At 44.9% G+C, this 18,869-nt stretch overlaps 1 protein-coding gene across 1 annotated transcript in view; it reads left to right on the top strand.

Annotated features, from left to right (window-relative positions):
- The window catches only part of LOC310775234 (protein sidekick-2-like), a gene marked incomplete at both ends in the record, with an annotated part of 447,718 nt that overhangs the window by 416,462 nt on the left and 12,387 nt on the right, over positions 1–18,869 (top strand). The window contains 7 exon segments of the mRNA XM_083635352.1: positions 857–994; positions 2,107–2,322; positions 6,100–6,225; positions 7,483–7,647; positions 7,832–7,976; positions 11,666–11,821; positions 18,153–18,285. Of these exon segments, the coding sequence (XP_083491478.1) occupies positions 857–994; positions 2,107–2,322; positions 6,100–6,225; positions 7,483–7,647; positions 7,832–7,976; positions 11,666–11,821; positions 18,153–18,285 (1,079 nt within the window).

The raw sequence follows: 18,869 nt of genomic DNA, 5'->3' as shown, positions 1-18,869 counted from the left end.
TGGAGGAGAGGAAGCAGATGACAAGCTGGATGGGGGTGGGGGGTTGGGGGGGGGGGGGTAGTTGGATAGTGAGACCATCTTTGTTTTTATTAGACAAAGAGTCTTTGTGTGCTGCAAGCGTCTCAACTCCTGCTCAACAAGTTTAAAGACAACAGGGCCAACTGTGTTTCCAGCACAGCGCTGTCACAAGCTCATTCAACTGTAATGGGGCCTGTAGCCGCAGGCTGGCCATTATAACTGTGGACTAGTATGACCTGGGTCAAACAGTATTTCCAAAATAATGCCTAGCATTTGTTTTAACGTACCAAAAGGCAAAACCCTTCCACCAACCTTGTTCCACAAGTAGACTTAGCAAACCGTGAGAAGGATTGGTAAATATTTTTCAACTGGCCTGAGGAGATCTGGCACTAAAGCCTCAAATCTAAAACCTCTCCAGGGTTATAGTCACACAAATAAATGATAACCTTGAGGCTTTGATATGAGCTTCCCTCTGACTTGTGATATTTGTAGCCAGGCGGTATTGTAGGTACGTTCTGTGCCTTCTGTCTCACAGACAGGCTGTATTGTAGGTACGTTCTGTGCCTTCTGTCTCACAAACAGACAGGCTGTATTGTAGGTACGTTCTGTGCCTTCTGTCTCACAAACAGACAGACTTTTAGGCTGAACCAAAACTGCATGCATTGCACTGTATGTGCATTCAAATGGCCAAAGACTGCTTGTTTGCATGATGCCATCAAAGAAGCTGAAACTCCAAAATCCCTCTTGTGTCTGCCTAGTTTAGTCTTGTGTCTGCCTAGTTTTATTGACCATTGCCCACATGGCCCGTCTGTTGACCTCTGACCTTTGTGCATTTCAGCCCCCAGTGCTCCCAGCTTCATCCACTTCAGTGAGCTGACCACCACCTCGGTCAATGTGTCCTGGGGCGAGCCCACCTACCCTAATGGCATCATCGAGGGCTACCGTCTGGTCTATGAGCCCTGCACCCCAGTAGAGGGTGAGCCCCTGTCCTTTACCCATCACACCTCTATCTGCTCTGTCCTCTCCCCATCACACCTCTCTCTGTCCTCTCGCTGTCCTTTACCCCTCACACCTCTCTCTGTCCTCTCCCCATCACACCTCTCTCTGTCCTCTCTCCATCACACCTCTCTCTGTCCTCTCGCTGTCCTTTACCCCTCACACCTCTCTCTGTCCTCTCCCCATCACACCTCTCTCTGTCCTCTCTCTGTCCTTTCCCCATCACACCTCTCTCTGTCCTTTCCCCATCACACCTCTCTCTGTCCTCTTGCTGTCCTTTACCCCTCACACCTCTCTCTGTCCTCTCCCCATCACACCTCTCTCTGTCCTCTTGCTGTCCTTTACCCCTCACACCTCTCTCTGTCCTCTCCCCATCACACCTCTCTCTGTCCTCTCACTGTCCTTTACCCCTCACACCTCTCTCTCTCCTCTCGCTGTCCTTTACCCCTCACACCTCTCTCTGTCCTCTCTCCATCACACCTCTCTCTGTCCTCTCTCCATCACACCTCTCTCTGTCCTCTCTCCATCACACCTCTCTCTGTCCTCTCTCCATCACACCTCTCTCTGTCCTCTCTCTCTGTCCTCTCTCTGTCGTTTACCCATCACACCTCTCTCTGCTCTGTCCTTTACCCAGTGGTGGTCACTGCTCAAAATGGCTGCTTTTTTCAGGAAAGCGATTATGCACACTGCAAGATCTATTGATGATTACAGATGATGATTATGGGTACTATGGAATTTGACCGCATTCTTTGTTTATGGCATCCTAAACTGTCTTAATCTGGTCAAAGCCTTGTGATGTGCATTTATCCTAAGCTAATCAGCTAACCATCACCTTGACCCTAAATAGCTCATGTATCATTGCAAACCTTTCTGACATGTCTTCAGCTATCATCATAATACATGACGAGAATGGCAAAATTGAAATGTGTTTCCCATTACTAATTCCATTACTCGTGTGTGTGTGTGTGTGTGTGTGTGTGTGTGTGTGTGTGTGTGTGTGTGTGCGCGCACGTGTGCGCGTGACTCCCCATGGTGCGATGTTGCCTGGCCTGACGTGTAAGACCTGCTCTAAATGTGGTGTTGTTTGTCCAGAGTCTTCAGTGGCCTGTGTCGACTGTCTCCACTCCCCCTCCCCCCCAGGCGTCAGTAAGACTGTGACGGTGGATGTGAAGGGGACTGGGAGCGGCCCACTCTGGATGAAGCTCAAAGACCTGGCCGACGGCGTCACCTACAACTTCCGCATCCGGGCCAAGACCTTCATCTACGGCCCTGAAGTGGAGGCCAACATCACCACCGGCCCGGGAGAAGGTAACCATAGCAGATGTTTGTTTGTGAATGGCTGCTTTACTCATCTGCCTTCGTGTTCATGAATCCTAAGAATACTGATCGAGAGATAATTGGCAATAGAACCACATGACTATGTAAAATGTATTAGTACTTGATAAATAAACTGCTCACAGATCGGTACTATTTTCTAAGACACAACGCTTATTCTAAGATCCAGTACTTGATTGGGCCTTCATTTTTGAAGGGGACATTTTTTAGGAGGTAGTGGTGGCCTAAAGGTTAGAGAAGCAAGCTTGTGACCAGAGGGTCAAGTCAAGTCAAGTCAAGTCAAATTTTATTTATATAGCACCTTTCATACACAAGGCAATTCAAGGTGCTTTACAAAAAATAATCGAAAAAACAAGCAGCAAAGCAATGCACATATAAAAAACACATAAAAAACACAGCCGACAGTTTTAGTTAAAATATATACTCAAATTAACAAACATGAAACATTATTTCTGTTTTAAATAAGTTACAAGGCACTCTTCAGTATTATTATTACATGTACAGTCCATTTGTTGGAAATGTACAGGAATCTTTTTTTTAAATTACAGGCCGAGAGAGGCAGTAGTTTAGTAGCAGTTAAAAGCAAGAGTAAACATAAAGGTCTTTAGCTTGGATTTAAAAATAGGCAGAGTAGGGGCAGATCTAATGTGTTCAGGGAGTTTGTTCCAGTTATGAGAGGCATAGTGGGAGAACGCGGCTTCACCATGTTTTGATTTGGTCCTCGGGACAATTAGTAGACCAGTGCCTGAAGATCTCAGGGATCTGGATGGTTCATAGTGTAGAAGCATTTCAGAGATGTAGTGTGGGCCTGACCCGTTGAGAGATTTGTAAACTATTAGCAGAATTTTAAAGTCTATTCTAAGATTTACTGGCAGCCAATGCAGGGATTTGAGAACTGGTGTAATGTGTTCAGCTTTCTTGGTTCTTGTTAGAACTCTAGCAGCCGCATTCTGAATGAGCTGTAGTTGTTTAATAGCTTTTTTGGGAAGACCATTGAAAAGACTGTTGCAGTAGTCTAGCCTGCTAGAAATGAAAGCATGAATTAGTTTTTCAAGATCTTGTTTGGACATGTAGCCTCTAATCCTTGCTATATTTTTTAGATGATAGAAGGCAGATTTTCTTATAAGCTTGATGTGGGAGTTGAAATTTAGATCAGAGTCAATAATAATGCCAAGATTTTTTACCTGGTCCTTTGGCTTCAAAGATAGGGATTCGAGGTGAGCAGTAACTTTGAGCCTATCTTCTTTTTTGCCGAAGACAATTATCTCTGTTTTGTCTTTATTAAGCTGGAGAAAATTCTGGCACATCCAATCATTAATTTGCGCAAGGCACTGACACAGTGTCTCTATGGGGGCATAGTCGTCCGATGAGAGGGCTATGTAGAGTTGGGTGTCATCTGCATAGCTATGATAAGCTATTTTGTTTTTTTGCATAATTAGGCCCAGAGAGAGCATATAAAGGTTAAACAGGACAGGACCTAAAATTGATCCTTGGGGTACCCCACATGTCATTTTGGTTTGGTCAGATGTGTAGTTGCCAATGGAGACAAAGTAGTTCCTGTCTTGCAGATAAGATCTGAACCACTCTAGGACCGTGCCGGAAAGCCCGACCCAGTTTTCCAGTCTGTCCAATAGAATTTCGTGGTCAACCGTATCAAAGGCAGCGCTGAGATCTAGTAACATTAAGATTGAGATTTTACCTGAATCAGTGTTCATTCGGATGTCATTTATAACTCTGATAAGCGCAGTTTCGGTGCTATGATGGGGTCGGAAGCCTGATTGGAAGGGATCTAGGAGATCATTGGAGGATAGAAAGGTATTGAGTTGTTGGTAGACAGTTTTTTCGAGTATTTTGCTAATAAAGGGAAGATTTGATATTGGTCTGTAATTGCTGATTATAGAGGGGTCGAGGCTACGCTTCTTTAGCAAGGGCTTAACAACTGCAGTTTTTAGAGATTTTGGAAAAATGCCTGTAAGAAGAGAGGTATTAATTATCTTCAGTATGTCGGTCGCCAGGCAACTGTAGACATTTTTTAGAAAGCTTGTTGGCAGGGTGTCTAGGCAACACGATGAGGATTTAAGGCCTCGTATCGTTTCTTCTAGTTTCTTGTGGTCAATGACATTGAACTGAGTCATGTTAATTAAGCACCTATTCTGTGGGTGCGGCGGAGCCACATTTGTTCTTGATGTGGAAATAGTTAGTCTGATATTTATAATTTTATCCCTAAAGAAGGTCGCAAATTCATTGCATTTGACATTGGATAGAAGATCAGGGGCAATTTGTGGGGGGGGGTTTGTCAGCCTGTCAACAGTGGCAAAAAGAGTGCGATTGGTGTTTTTGCTGATAATGTCGGAGAAGAAGAATTTTCTGGAATTTTTTAGTTCCTGGTTGTAGGAGTGAAGACTATTTTTATAGATGTGGTAATCGATGTGAAGTTTAGTTTTCCGCCATTTGCGCTCGGCTTTCCTACAATCTCTTTTTTTGTTATTTACAGAGGGAGCGTTTCTCCATGGTGCTTTTTTCTTACCGGAGATTAGTTTAGATCTAATGGGAGCTACAGCATCAATAGCCTTTAGGGTTTTAGAATTGAAGTTATCTAGGAGATCATTGACAGAGGCTGAGGAGAGGGAAGGGGCCAGCGAGAAAGCCTCCATGAACCGTGTGCTAGTGCTCTCGTTGATGTGACGCTTTTTGATGGTTTTTGACCGAGTAAGAGCGATAGGGGTGACCTTGAGTTCAAGAAAGATACAGAGATGGTCGGACAGAGCAACATCACTAGCTGAAAGAAACGATGACTCAAAGCCCTTGGTGATAAATAAGTCTAGGGTATGGCCTCGATTGTGAGTGGGCCCAGAGACATGTTGTAACAGGTCAAAAGTGTCAAGGAGGTTATTCAATTCTTTGGCATTATTATCATTGGGGTTGTCAATATGAATATTAAAATCTCCTGCAATAGTTAAACAGTCGTGTTCTATGGAGATTATAGAAAGGAGTTCTGAAAATTCATCAAAAAAACTACTAGAGTACTTAGGTGGTCTGTATATAATCAGTAGTAAAATAGAGGGAGAGCACTTCAGAACAGCGGCCAGATATTCAAACGATGAAAAGTCGCCAAACGATACCTGCTTACATTGAAAAACATCAGAGAAAATAATAGCTTTTTTCTCGTCGTCGGTTCAATCCCCAGAACTCGCAGGATAAATCTGCGTGGGGAAAGTGAAAAGCAGAGCTTGTTCCTCCCTCATTACCACCACTGATGTGCCCATGAGCAAAGGCCCTTAACCCCAACCGCTCCAGTGGAGCTGCTCAGTGGCCAGCAGTTCAGACTGGTTGTACCGGTCAGCTTCCAGCTATGAATGTGTGAGTGTGAGCAAGGCCCACTTAAAAAAGAGATGGAAATCTCAATGTGATTACCCTGGATAAATAAAGGTAAAGAAAAACTGTGGACCATACTAGTCCCTCTTGATTTTTGTTTCATATATTTGCAGTATTGCAGTAAATCTAAACCGTTGTGAGTATAAATGTTACACATCAATCACTTTGAAGAACTCAACCTCTACTTTTACATGGAATGTACACCTTAATGTACGCCTTACTGCAGCTTACAGTCTGTAAACAATGACATCTATGTTATTTGACTGAAAACTCGAAAGAGATGCAATATATTGTAGGGTTCTTTGTTTGTGGCTTCATTTATTTGACACCGGTGGGCCTATTTCTCTAACCTTTAACCTTGCTATTCCTCCTCAGGAGCCCCAGGGCCCCCTGGAGAGCCCTTTATCACACGCTATGGCTCGGCTCTCACCATCCACTGGGCCAGCGGAGACCCGGGCCGCTCCCCCATCACGCGCTATGTGATCGAGGCCAGACCCTCAGGTGCGTGCCTCTGCTGACACACAATATGAATACAGCTTTTCACGTGAACCTGTAAGCTCAGTCCTGCGTTTGCCTTTTGCTCATTTGATGAAGGAAAGTGATGAGAAGTGTCAACAGATGCTGCACTAGAGCGTGTGTCACTGCTATTTTAATGGGCTATTGATTGCAGTGCAGCAGTTGAGACAAATGGCATCTGGTTTCAGCTGTGATTGACAGTGCGTGGCAGGGTTAAGGGCTTGATGGATGGGTGGAGACACACAGGGAGCGATGGATTACACCACTGCAGGGTGGGAGTGGGGGGTTGCGGCCACTTCCTGGATTTTGCACGGAGGCTTGGTGGTAAAGTATAGCTTAAAACTAATCCCTAGGGATGGGATGATGAAGATGGTTAAACCAACCCCGAACCCCATCATTCCCCCTTCATCTCCCCCTACCCAGATGCCAGCGGTCATGACACTCTCCGCAGTATCCAATAACTGGCGAGCTTAGCATAGTCTTCAAACTGAATGACACCAACCTTCCTAACGTTCTCTAGAGTTGAGCAGCACTGAGGATAGACTCTGCTGCTTGTTTATGTTTGTGTACTCCATTAGGCCAAACTTGTACTGAAGTTTATGACCAGCCTTGTGTAATGAATGGGCTCTGACAGGTTTTCCAACGCAAACAGCAAGGCATCTTACATTGCTTAATTTGAAATATGGCTACATCACTATTTATGATGTGGATCTGGCTGTTGTAAATTTCACGGGAGCAGTGCAATTTATGGATTGTACAATATTTGTGAGAATTATTAATTACCCTGGATGCTGCCAACCAGCATTACATCAAGCAAACATTGTAAAACAGCATGTTAGCAAAGGCATATTGACATTGCTCAAATGTTTTACAACTGATCAGAGAGTGCGTTTACATGCAAACAATAAACAGATAACTGAGTATAATCAGGTAACTGGCAATAATCTGATTTCCGCGTTTACATGCACTTAGTAAATAGCAGGAACTCACCTCAAAGTGCGTCAATGGACATTGACGGTAATGAATAAACCTGATGACTCAGCAGTAACCTAGGTGTGTTTATCGCTTTTCTCATAAACTGATAACGGCCTTTATCTGATAAAGGATGCTGTTTACATGACACTTTAATAATCAGGTAACTCTAGAAATCTGCTAATAAACAGTTTATTTGTGTGCATGTAAACGCACTCAGTGTCGTGCCTGACCCATACTCATTAAATGTCCTTATTTACTCTGATATAGATGAGGGCCTGTGGGATATCCTGATCAAGGACATCCCCAAGGAAGTGACATCACACACATTCAACATGGATATACTAAAGCAAGGGGTCAGTTATGACTTCCGCGTCATTGGCGTGAACGACTACGGCTATGGCACTCCGAGTCTTCCCTCTCCTTCTATATCTGGTGAGCTGTCATGTATTTGTTGAAACATAATGAAATACCAGTACACTCGCTTGGAATTAAATTAGCCAGAATCAATTTAATTAACCAAAGTCATTTAGACACAGCAGAAAATATGACGAAGATATGTTGAGTTTTTCAGACATGATGAATTTGTTGTCCAACCAATGTTCTGTTCCTCCTCCAGCCCAAAAGGTGGCGCCTTTCTATGAGGAGTGGTGGTTCCTGGTGGTGGTGGCTCTGGTGGGCCTCATCTTCATCCTGCTGCTGGTTTTCATCCTCATTATTAGAGGACAGAGTAAGAAGTATGCCAAGAAGTCTGAATCAGGTGGGTGTAAACAAATGGAGCCGTGTAGCTTTTGCAGAAGCCACCCTACCTTGCGTCTAACACAGTGGTGTCCAATCATGTACCGTTCAGGGCCAAATAGTCTGCAGCTTTTCCTTCAACCAAAGCTGATTTCAGGGATTAACACACGAGCACACACAGGGGGCATCTAATTAGTGAAATCACCCGCTGTAGTGATTGTTTGGAAGGAAAAGCAGCATACTCTTGGTCCTCCTTGGCACATGGTGGCCAGCACTGATCTAATACTGTACAGTATGTTAGTATTGCAGGAGAGCAATTGTGCAGCGAGCATGTAAAACAATGGGAACTCTGCTATGCCTATATCTGTAGACTAGAATACTGTAAATACACTAAAGAGGGATTTGAAGGTACAGTAAAGATATACATACATTTCATTCAAAGATGAGACATCCGTTTGAAAAAAAATTATAACTGCCTTTAAGATTCAAGATTCACTTTAATAGCCACAGTAAGTAATCAGATTACAAACAAGGAATTTGACTTAGTGCAAGTATGCAGCGCAGTGGTCACATCAATAGTAGAAGACAAAGCAATACAGAAAAACAATCACAAATTTTAAAGTGCAAAATATAAAGTCCTAGTGACATATGGTGGTGGGGGGGGGGGAGGGATAGGGGGGAATAATGTCAGTTGGGGGACCACAGCCCGTTACTCAGCTGGCTGCGCTCAAGGGACATCGGGGGAGTGATAAAGTCCTTATTTGTGGTGGCTTTTGTGTCAGAAGCTGTCCCTGTGATGAGAGGTTCTGGTACCGCCAGACCTCAGCCTTCTGCCATGGGGGAGAGCCTCAAAGAGTTTATGACCTGGGTGGGAGGAGTCGGGCCATGATTCAGCATCCTGGCAGTGTGTAGGTCCTGAAGGGATGGCAGGCTGCATCCAACCATCTTTTCAGCACGGTGGACAATGTGCTGTAGACTGGAGATGTCCTTGACACCAAGACAATTTCCTAGTATGTGAAAACATACATTGGCAAATAAAAGAATTCTGATTCTGATTCTGATTCTGAGGGCAGCATCGGCATACCAGACGGTGATGGAGGAGGTGAGGATGGACAATATTATCGACGGAGCTGACGAGCGTAACTTTTCGACCTTTGGCTATAAAATAGTGTGATTTAAGCGAATATAATGAATATGCTGACAGTGGCAGTGCCAGAGATGTTTTCTTGCTGGTGCTACAGTGTGACTGAATTATTCAGTGGTGGTGTGTAGGGAGGTACTGTATGGTAATACGTATTCGCAAGGCCAGACGTGTGACATTCAAAACTCAGTTTCAAACATTATGTGCCACTATAAATACCTCTGTTGAATCACAAGCACACGCAATTGATGGTTCTAATATCGAAGTGAACTGTGACAACGTCAACAGCATCAGAAACAACCCGGGCTACACAGAGCATAAACAAACAAACCAACAGAACTTCTGACCCACAGCATACTTAATAGAAATCACCAGGTACGCCCCAATCCCGCAATCAGGGTTGTTTGCTTTTCAACCGAAACGCAACACTAACCTCCAATGTCCTCTGTTATTCACATTGCATAGACAGGCAATGCCAAAATATTGTTGTTATTATTAAAGTCAAATAAGGCAAGCCACTGATGCAAGGCTTTACCAGGAGTTGAACAAATTGTACTCTGACCATGCCTCAATACTTAAATTAAAAACTACTGAATTTACAACCAAAATCAACAGAATCGCCACGTAGGAGTCCAAGCAAAAGCAGCAGATTCAACAGGAAAAAATATATATATTTTTGGATTTGCATGAAACTTTTATCCACCATAAAATCATTATAATCAGCTCTCAGGAGCTTGAAAAGTTGGAATATTATCCTCCGTGTTCTGTAGCCTATAGAAAATAAATATTGCATGAGTGAGAGTGAGTGACATCACTAGCTTAAGTCGCATCACTAGGTTCTACCACTGATCTGAGGACAGAAATGGCAACATGGCGACATTGACAATGAACTGACAGCAAATTGAAAGCAGAAGTGTAGAGTGGATTTTACCTTAGATCAGCACATAGTTAGCAACTTTAGGGTGAGGGTACCATGGGGGCGCTGTCTGACTAGATCAACTGGAGAAACAAGCTGTATTCAAATGTATATAGAAAGAGCAACTGTAATTTCTATGTCAAACGTCAGTTGATTTCTTGGTGGTGCTATGTTGGAGTGAATCAGATTACTGACTGAGCAGCAGAGGCAGGAAGAGAAAGACAGAAGGAGAGAGGAGGGGGCATGGGGGAGTAGGGGGCATACTTGTCCATTCTGCTCAGCTCTGACATCAGCGGGTATTTCCCTCTGCTCAGCACTTCTGCCAGGGCTGTTGTTGCTGCCAGGCAGGGGAGGGGGGGGGGGGGGGGGGCAGGCTGGGGGTCACTGAGGAGAGGGCCAGCCTGGGGGGGTCACTGAGGAGAGGGCCAGCCTGGGGGTCACTGAGGGGAGGGCCAGCATGGGGGTCACTGAGGGGAGGGCAAGCCTGGGGGGGTCACTGAGGAGAGGGCCAGCCTGGGGGTCACTGAGGGGAGGGCCAGCCTGGGGGGGTCACTGAGGAGAGGGCCAGCCTGGGGGTCACTGAGGGGAGGGCCAGCCTGGGGGTCACTGAGGGGAGGGCCTGCCTGGGGGGGTCACTGAGGGGAGGGCCAGCCTGGGGGTGTCACTGCCCATCTTTTTGACGGACAGAGGAAAAACAAGAGGCTCCTTCTCACTCCAACACAAAGACACTCTCATAGCCTCCACATCCCCCCTCCTCTAGGAGTCTGGACTGGGCCAATGGTGCTACCCATTGCTTTCTCTTTTTCTGTCTGTTTGCATAACCACCACTTGACCTCAAATAGCCCTGGCTCGCAATGTTCCTTCATAATTCTTAGGATAGTTGAAAGTGTTCTTAACCTGTAACATAGCAACCAATGGCCCATCCAAACATGAATCTCTTAGAAAGCGGCATGGCAGGGAAAGCCATTTGGGAGTTGAGGTGAAAAGGTTGTGTTATTGTCCATTCAAGTATGATCCACAGTCAGTGTTTACATAGAGGTTCACACAGGGGCGGCTGTGGCTCAGGAGGTAGAGCGCGTCATCCACTAACCAGGTAGAGCGCGTCGTCCACTAACCAGAAGGTTGGTGGTTCGATCCCCGGCTCCTCCAGTCCGCATGTCGAAGTGTCCTTGGGCAAGACACTGAACCCCAAATTGCTCCCGATGGCTGTGCTAGCACCCTGCGTGGCAGCTAGCTGCCTTCGGTGTGTGAATGGGTGAATGTAAGCACATTGTAAAGCGCTTTGGATAAAAGCGCTATATAAATGCAGTCCATTTACCATTTACCACTGTGATGAATGTCACATGGGCCAGTAGGGACTGTGTACACGTAATAGAGATATGGATCTGTACATTTATTCATTAATGTATTAATTCATTCATTCATCCATCAATTATTTTCTTAAAATCCTTAAATTTTTATCCGTCCATGATTTTTTTCATGTATCGGTTTTTGTCTATTAATCAATTCAGTCATTCATTGATAAACCCTCACTCACTCATTCAGTCACTCATTGACTACGGAGATAGTCTGGCAACTGAGACTACTCATGGTTCAATGCCATTCATTCTTCCATCTGCTAATTGGTGTGCCTGTCCCTGTGGCCTGTGGTCACACAGTGTCTCCCTCTCTGTGTGCCCAGGTAACAACTGTAACGCCCTGACTCACGGCGACCTGGTCAGTCTGGACGAGGGCCGTTTCCCCGCCCTGGAGCTCAACAACAGGCGCCTGTCTGTGAAAAACTCCTTCTGCCGCAAGAACGGAGTCTACACCAGGTCAGTGCTCTGCACACACACAAAACAGCTTACGAGCCAAATAATTCATTTTCTCCCCATTGTTTATGCAGGAAACAAAAGCTTTAATATGCTCATGTTGTTTATGCAAGGAATCGCTTCATTTGAAATGTAAATCAAATAACAATCTGGGTAGAGAATTGGGTTTGCAGGGGGAACTTTACCTCCCGTCTGCTCGTCCCGACAGCGTGGACAGCCTTATTAGATCCCGTGTTGCCACTGTAAAAGCACTATATAAAGAGAATGCCTCTTGCCTAATGAGCTTCTGGACTGCAGCCAGCCCCCAGCTGGAAGAGGTGTGGCGCGTTCAGGTCCTGACCCTGTCTGCAGTCAATCACTGTGACTGGCACCTGCTGGGCTGCGCTGGGACTGCGGCTGGCACAGCACTGCAGCCACTGACTCGTATACAGATCCTTTCCAAAAAACTTGAATATCATGGAAATACCATGGATGACCGTGGGCTTCAGCAGATTGTCAAGCAAAGACGATTAAAACATTTGGCGGAGATTCAGAGGGAGTGGACTGAGGCTGGAGTCAGCCGTAACTGAGAAGTAACTGCTGATTTTCTTCACACTATTCTAATTTCTTGAAATACTGTTTTGGGGGTTTTCTGGAGCTGTAGGCCAAAATTATGAAAAATGAAACAAATAAAGGCTAGAAATATTTCACTTTGTGTATAATGAATCTATAATCTATGAAAGTTTCACTTTTTGGAAGGAATTATGGAAAAAAACTAACTTTTCCATGATATTCAATTTTTTTTGGAAAGGATCTGTATATGAAGTCACATTTAGGATCCTATTCCTTCCATTGGATCACCTGCTTATGTAAGAGGTAGGCTTAGAAAGCTGCAGTCATTAAGTGTGGAAAAAGTGTGCCGGGTTGTCATCATCAGCGTAGCATTAATGTATATCATATTGATGTACTCATTGTGCATAGTGGCACTGACTGGGTGATATAAAGGGCCTTTTTCACAGCTGCCATTTTGTGTCTAAAAGGAAGGGTAAACACAGGTGCAACCAACTTATTAATTAGGGCCCCATCACTGGAAATGGACTGGAAGTTGGAAGCCCTAATTTATGTTTTGGTGCACCTGTGTTACTTCCTGTCTTTTAGACACAAATGGCTGCTGTCAGAAAGGGCTATTACAGCAGGCGGAGGCAGGTGCACTCTGGTGCTTTGCACCCTAAATGAATTAGACCCCTCTGTGTGTATTTGTGTGGGTGTGTATAAATATTGTTTGTGACAAGTATTTTATATTCTATTTTATGTGTGTATATGTGTACGTACATGTGGATCTGTGTGTGTGAAATGTAGTTTTATGTGTCCATGCATGCGTTTGTGTGTGTCTGTGTGTGTCTGTGTGAGTGTGTGACCTTGGGGAAGGATCAAAGATGGTCTGGGTCTTTGAGGAGCTTCCAGACAGCTTCTCGTTAGGTCTCTGGCTTGAAGGGGAGGCAGGGAGTGAAAGAATGCACAGATGTAGCTTCTGGATCGGCGCTCTTTGAACTGGGCCCATGTAGAGGTGTAGGGATCCCAACACCTGAGCCTCAGATTATAGATTAATGCCCTATCATGTTCACTGGTCTCAGAATACAAAAGACAGCCTGACAACAGCTTCAGAATAGCTTAATGACATTCTTCTAATTCTATTCAGAGTTTGCTGGTAAGCTGGTGTGCGTCAGATAGCAAATACAACATTTATGGTTGGTTTTAGAGGTCAGATGGACAGGTCTTTGAAATTAATTACCTGCGCCACGGACCCCAACAAAGAGTTGGCTGGAGGTTATGTTTTCGACCCTGTTTGTCAGCAGGATATCTCAAAAAGTTATCAATGGATTTGCATGAAACGTGGCAGAAAGGTTGGTCATGGGCCAACTTAGGAGTGATTAGCTTTCCACGCCCACTGGCCAAAAGGGGGCGTGGTAATGGGCAATCACAACAAGGTGCCTAACTTCCAAACAGATTCACGCTCCGTGGCGAAGGGATGTACTCTACCGAGTGCGCTTGCATTTGGTGATTGAATTGTCAGTATGCAGGAAACTCCACCCCTCTGGTACAAGCAGGTAAAAAAAAAAAAAGTATTTGCCGACAAGTCGAGTAGTAACTAATTACAAACGCTCTTGCTGCAGTACTTGAAGGTTACTTGTTTGGACTCATTTTAAAAGGCTGCAGTTCATTCAAATAGTCGCGCTAACGCTAAAATCAAATGTTCCAGCTCTCCAGCACTGGCTCAGTTGTAAATGTTGAAACAGACAGTCTGGGTATTATGTGCTCCTACTGATGACGTAAGACATGAGCAAGCCAGGGCCAGTGTGACCTTCTGCCTGGAATTACACACAAAGCATCCAAATGAGTTTTGTGGCTGAAGTTCAAGATCCAACAGATCCATGTTTTATTGCTGTTATGGTGAAGAGAGGAGGATTAGCCGTAGCAGCTCCTATTACTTTGGAGCCTTGCTTTGCACTAATGTGCAGTCCACTTTGTTTTCAACCTATTCACCATATGTAGCCCCGCCCACTTGACCCATTGTGTCACGACTTCCTGTTCAAATCGCCGGCTGTTTTACCTGCTCAAACCTAGTCTGACTCACCTGCTCAAACCTAGTCTGACTCACCTGGTCAAACCTAGTTTGACTCACATATGAGTCAGACTAGGTTTATGAGTCACAGGAAGTGTAAACACAATCCGAACTTCCGATTGTGTTTACACTTCCTGTTAGTCTCTCATGCCAGACTGTCTCTTCTACATAAGGTGAATACTGTATTTAGACCAGACATTGGTTTTGGGTTTGTGGATGTCTCAGTGAAGTAGGCTGGGTAAGCCTTCAACGTGACGTCACAGGCTATGCCTGTAGCGTAAGTTTCTTCGTGACTGATAGTACATAGAGGTCACGTGGAGGCTGGGTTTACCCAGGCTATCACTGAAGGACATGCAGTAGATGAACATGGTTTGAAACACTCGGACTGACAAAGCTGTTGAATGCTGCAGACATGTTAATGAGTCCCTACAGGCGATTGTGGGGAGAAGACCAGAGAAAGGGGCAGATATGATTTCACCCCCTGCCTCTCATTACCTACCCCCTGGATTTAGCTATGAGGGGATTAAAATGGACCCCCTCCCCATTCATGCAAGAGAGCTGATAAATTATTTACGCCTTGCTCAACAGTGTATGCGAGTCAAGGAGAAGGGAGAAAGTGGGGGGTTACCGCTGTTGAGCTGGGCTTCCTCTGTATTTTTAAACAGGCAGTTTATCATAATCTCCCAGTGGGCTCACAATAGCATTTCTTCACATTGGCCCCAGCTCTTTGTTTGGCTGTGGTAGAAAGAGGCTTTCTGCAATGGCCGCTAAGGAATGCAACTTATTAGTAAAGGTTACAGTGGTGTGTGGAGCGTGTAGATTTGTTGGACTGTATCTTAGAAAAATTTAATTATTAACATCTCTGGGGGGAAATTCACCTGGCCATTACTTGAAGGCCATATCTACTAAAAATATGTATGCTCAACCATGAATTGTTGGAACATGAATGGTAGAAGGTAGTTGGAAGATGTTGATATTTATCAAAGAGTACTTGTAAGGTGGTATCTGAGTAGTGTTGGTGAAAGCGCTCGCCTACCACCGCGGAGACCCGTGTTCAATTCCCGGCAGTGGTACTTCTGGCATGATCAGATGTTCCTACAGAAACAATTGGCCGTGTCTGTGGGTGGGAAGCCGGTGGGGTATGAGTCCTGATCGCTGCACTAGTGCCTTCTCTGGTCAGTTAAGGGCGCCTGTTCGGGGGGAGGGGAACTGGGGGGAATAGCATTATCCCCCAAAGCGCTAGGTCCTGCCGGGGAAACTCCTCACTGTCAGGTGAAAAGAAGCAGCTGGTGAGTTCACATCTCCCCAGATCGACAGATGAAGTGGAGCAACGACCGGGACAACAGGGGGAATTGGCCAAATACAATTGGGGAGAGAAATGGGAGGAAAAAAGGAAAAACTATAAAAAAAAAAAGTATAAAAGAGTATAGTTGTAAATGCTTTTCATGATCAAAGCAAATAATTCAAACCAATTTTACATAGATTTCTTTGATATATACAACTAACCTTGATGCTACACTACAGTATGTAATTTGTCTCTGATGCATCAAACCCAGCCGTGCTCCATGCATGTTAAAACAAGACATATTGGCAAATACTATTTGATGTGTGGGATGTGTAACAGCAGGAGGTACTGATGGCAAACAGAAAGACTGGAGGCTGCTCAGCATGAGAGCGTGTTTTGCCCTCAGTACTGAGGGAATCAAAGGGCTGCGTCTCTTATCAAAGTCTGCTGTCCTTCATCAGTAATGGAGTGTCCTCATCTTAAATTGGCAACAAGGTCAGATAATACATGTAAGTCCACACAGACAGAGGCACTCAAGCTGCCCTCGGCCTCTATCTATCACACACACACTCATGCAAACACACACACATACACACACACACACACACACACACACACACACACACACACACACACACACACACACACACACACACACACACACACATACACATACACACACACACACACACACACACACACTCCATACAAATGATGCAAATTCAAATACATTGTACATTAATAGCTCTCCATTGTCCACATTTCACTCGTCGACTCAGGTGAAGTGAATTCATGCTAGTCTACTTTAATAGAACTCATCCAACCTAATTGAATTGCAGCTTGCTTCCTGATTTCCCAGTAGGGTTGAGCAGCCAGTAGGGTTGAGGGTTTGCGTTTGGTCGACAACACACTCAAAACACCCCATAGTAAAACTGTTGAAATATACCCACTATACCCCCCATATACCCAATGCTTTCAAAATATATTTATTTGGAAAATACTTATGCAAATGTCTGTTTTTTTTTTTAGCTGTGAAGCGGCTGTCTGTGCAGCAGCTGGAGGCTGAGGCCTGGTATGTCCCAGAGCAATGGGCCAAACCAGCAGCAATCAGCAGAAACACATGGCTGTTTGTGTAGCAGGACTGGGGACAGTATGGAGGGGCTTAGGCACCCAGAGCCTTCTCTCTCTCTCTCTCTCTCACATTGACTTTAAAGAGCCCCTGAATGGAGCTCACCATTATGGGGCATGTTTTGTCCAGTATTTTCCTCTTTCTCTGACCTCATTTTTGCCTCATGTCCCCTTTCTTTCAGCTGGCGTAGGTATACACTCAACACCTCCCCTCCATCCTATTCTGATCCCACACTGCCTTCAAGGATCCGCCCTTCCCTCAGTACCTCATTATTACCTCTTTTATACCCTGGAAACTTACGCCACTGATTGTTGGAGCATGCCAGCGATAGTATAACTCCACACGGTGATTCACGACACGTCGGCTGTGATAAGCTTTGCCAGAGCAAAGCCTAAAGCTGGCACCTGTTTGATGATGCCTCCTTGAGCACCACAAGAGTTAATTTATAATTTAGTCACAAGGGCCCAGTGCTTTGACATTCCACAGCCCACAGCCAGGACTGAATCAGAGAGAATTATTCTATTATTATACTGGCTGTAGGCAGCTCATGGCTGTCCCATGATTCTCATCAGGTCGCCCTCACACAAACACACACACACACACACACACACACACACACACACACACACACACACACACACACACACACACACACACACACACACACACACACACACACACACACATACACAGAGGAATACACATGCACATGTGAACTTGAAAACAAACAGTGTAGTGTACACTGGGAACTGAGCAGTAGTTTTCCCCTGTCTCAAAGTGTTATCGTGCCTGGAATGGAGTGGTTGCTCGACTTAATTTGATTATCAGCATGTTTATCTGCTGAGAGACGGGGATTGGATTTTATTGTGCAAAGTCTTTGAAGCAAGAAGAAGGGTGTTTGAACTTCAAAAGGGTTTTCTGTGGGCAGATCGGCAATGCAACATCAGTGATGTCAGATATAGTTTGTATGACTTTCCCCCAAAATTGCTTAATTTTCGGACAGCTCCAGAGGCAATGAAATAAAGTAAAAGTCTAGACTACATTTACTACATAAATCAGGATTATTGTTGTCAAAACGATGTAACAGGTAGGGAGTAATGTATGTACGCATAATCCATTTATATTGTAGCAGCTTGAATCTGGTATTGATAGTCTGGGTTTGTGCATCATAGCAAACTGTCTCCCAGTCATCTTCAGAAATCTCTACCCCGATGTCAGTGGACTGCGGGCTTTCTGAACTGCAATTTTGCGCGATCTGTGTGTGAAAGAGCCTACTGTTCTTGAATCAGCTGAATGAGTTTGATCCTTGTGTCCCCAGGTCTCCTCCCAGGCCCAGTCCAGGCAGCCTGCACTATTCAGACGAGGACGTCAGCACCACCAAGTACAATGACCTGATCCCCGCCGAGAGCAGCAGCCTGACGGAGAAACCCTCTGAGATCTCAGACTCACAGGTGCAACACCTACACTATTGTCTCATATACTCTGTCGATATATAAATGTTCAGCACCTGTCTGTATAAAATGTCTATTTGTCATCGTACATCATACGTCCTCCGTCCATACGATTTACCCTGTCCACATGGTGTAATCTGTATGCCATTCACATTAACTCATTGAGTGCCAGCCACTTTTGGAGAACGGACGCTCCCAGTGCCAGAGTTTTCAGAGCGTTTTCAGTGATTTCTCGAGGCCCACAGAATATTGTGTGATATTACTATGTAAACACCGAACACGCACAAAGAACGAGCTGGCTCTATTGTATCATCAGCAAAAAAAAGTTTATTGATACCATTTTCCGTTCTTTAGTTATGAGCCGGAGAAGATAGGTCGTTTTGAGCAAATACAGGCGTTTCAAATTATTAGTTGAGATATTCCGCCTTTTGTGAAATGCAGCATTTCAAGCAAATTCACTGAGTCTGAAGATAATATTTTCTGATGTAGTGACGTGGTGTAGTTGTGTGATGCCCTGCGTGCCCCACCCCCTCTCCCCCCCTCCCCCCCTCAGCTGCAAACTCCTCCCCACACTACACAGCCTC

The sequence above is a fragment of the Poromitra crassiceps genome (genome assembly GCF_964638095.1).
Source record: "Poromitra crassiceps genome assembly, chromosome: 4".
In the NCBI taxonomy this organism is placed as follows: Eukaryota; Metazoa; Chordata; class Actinopteri; order Beryciformes; family Melamphaidae; genus Poromitra; species Poromitra crassiceps.
This window is presented reverse-complemented; position numbering and strand designations above follow the sequence as displayed.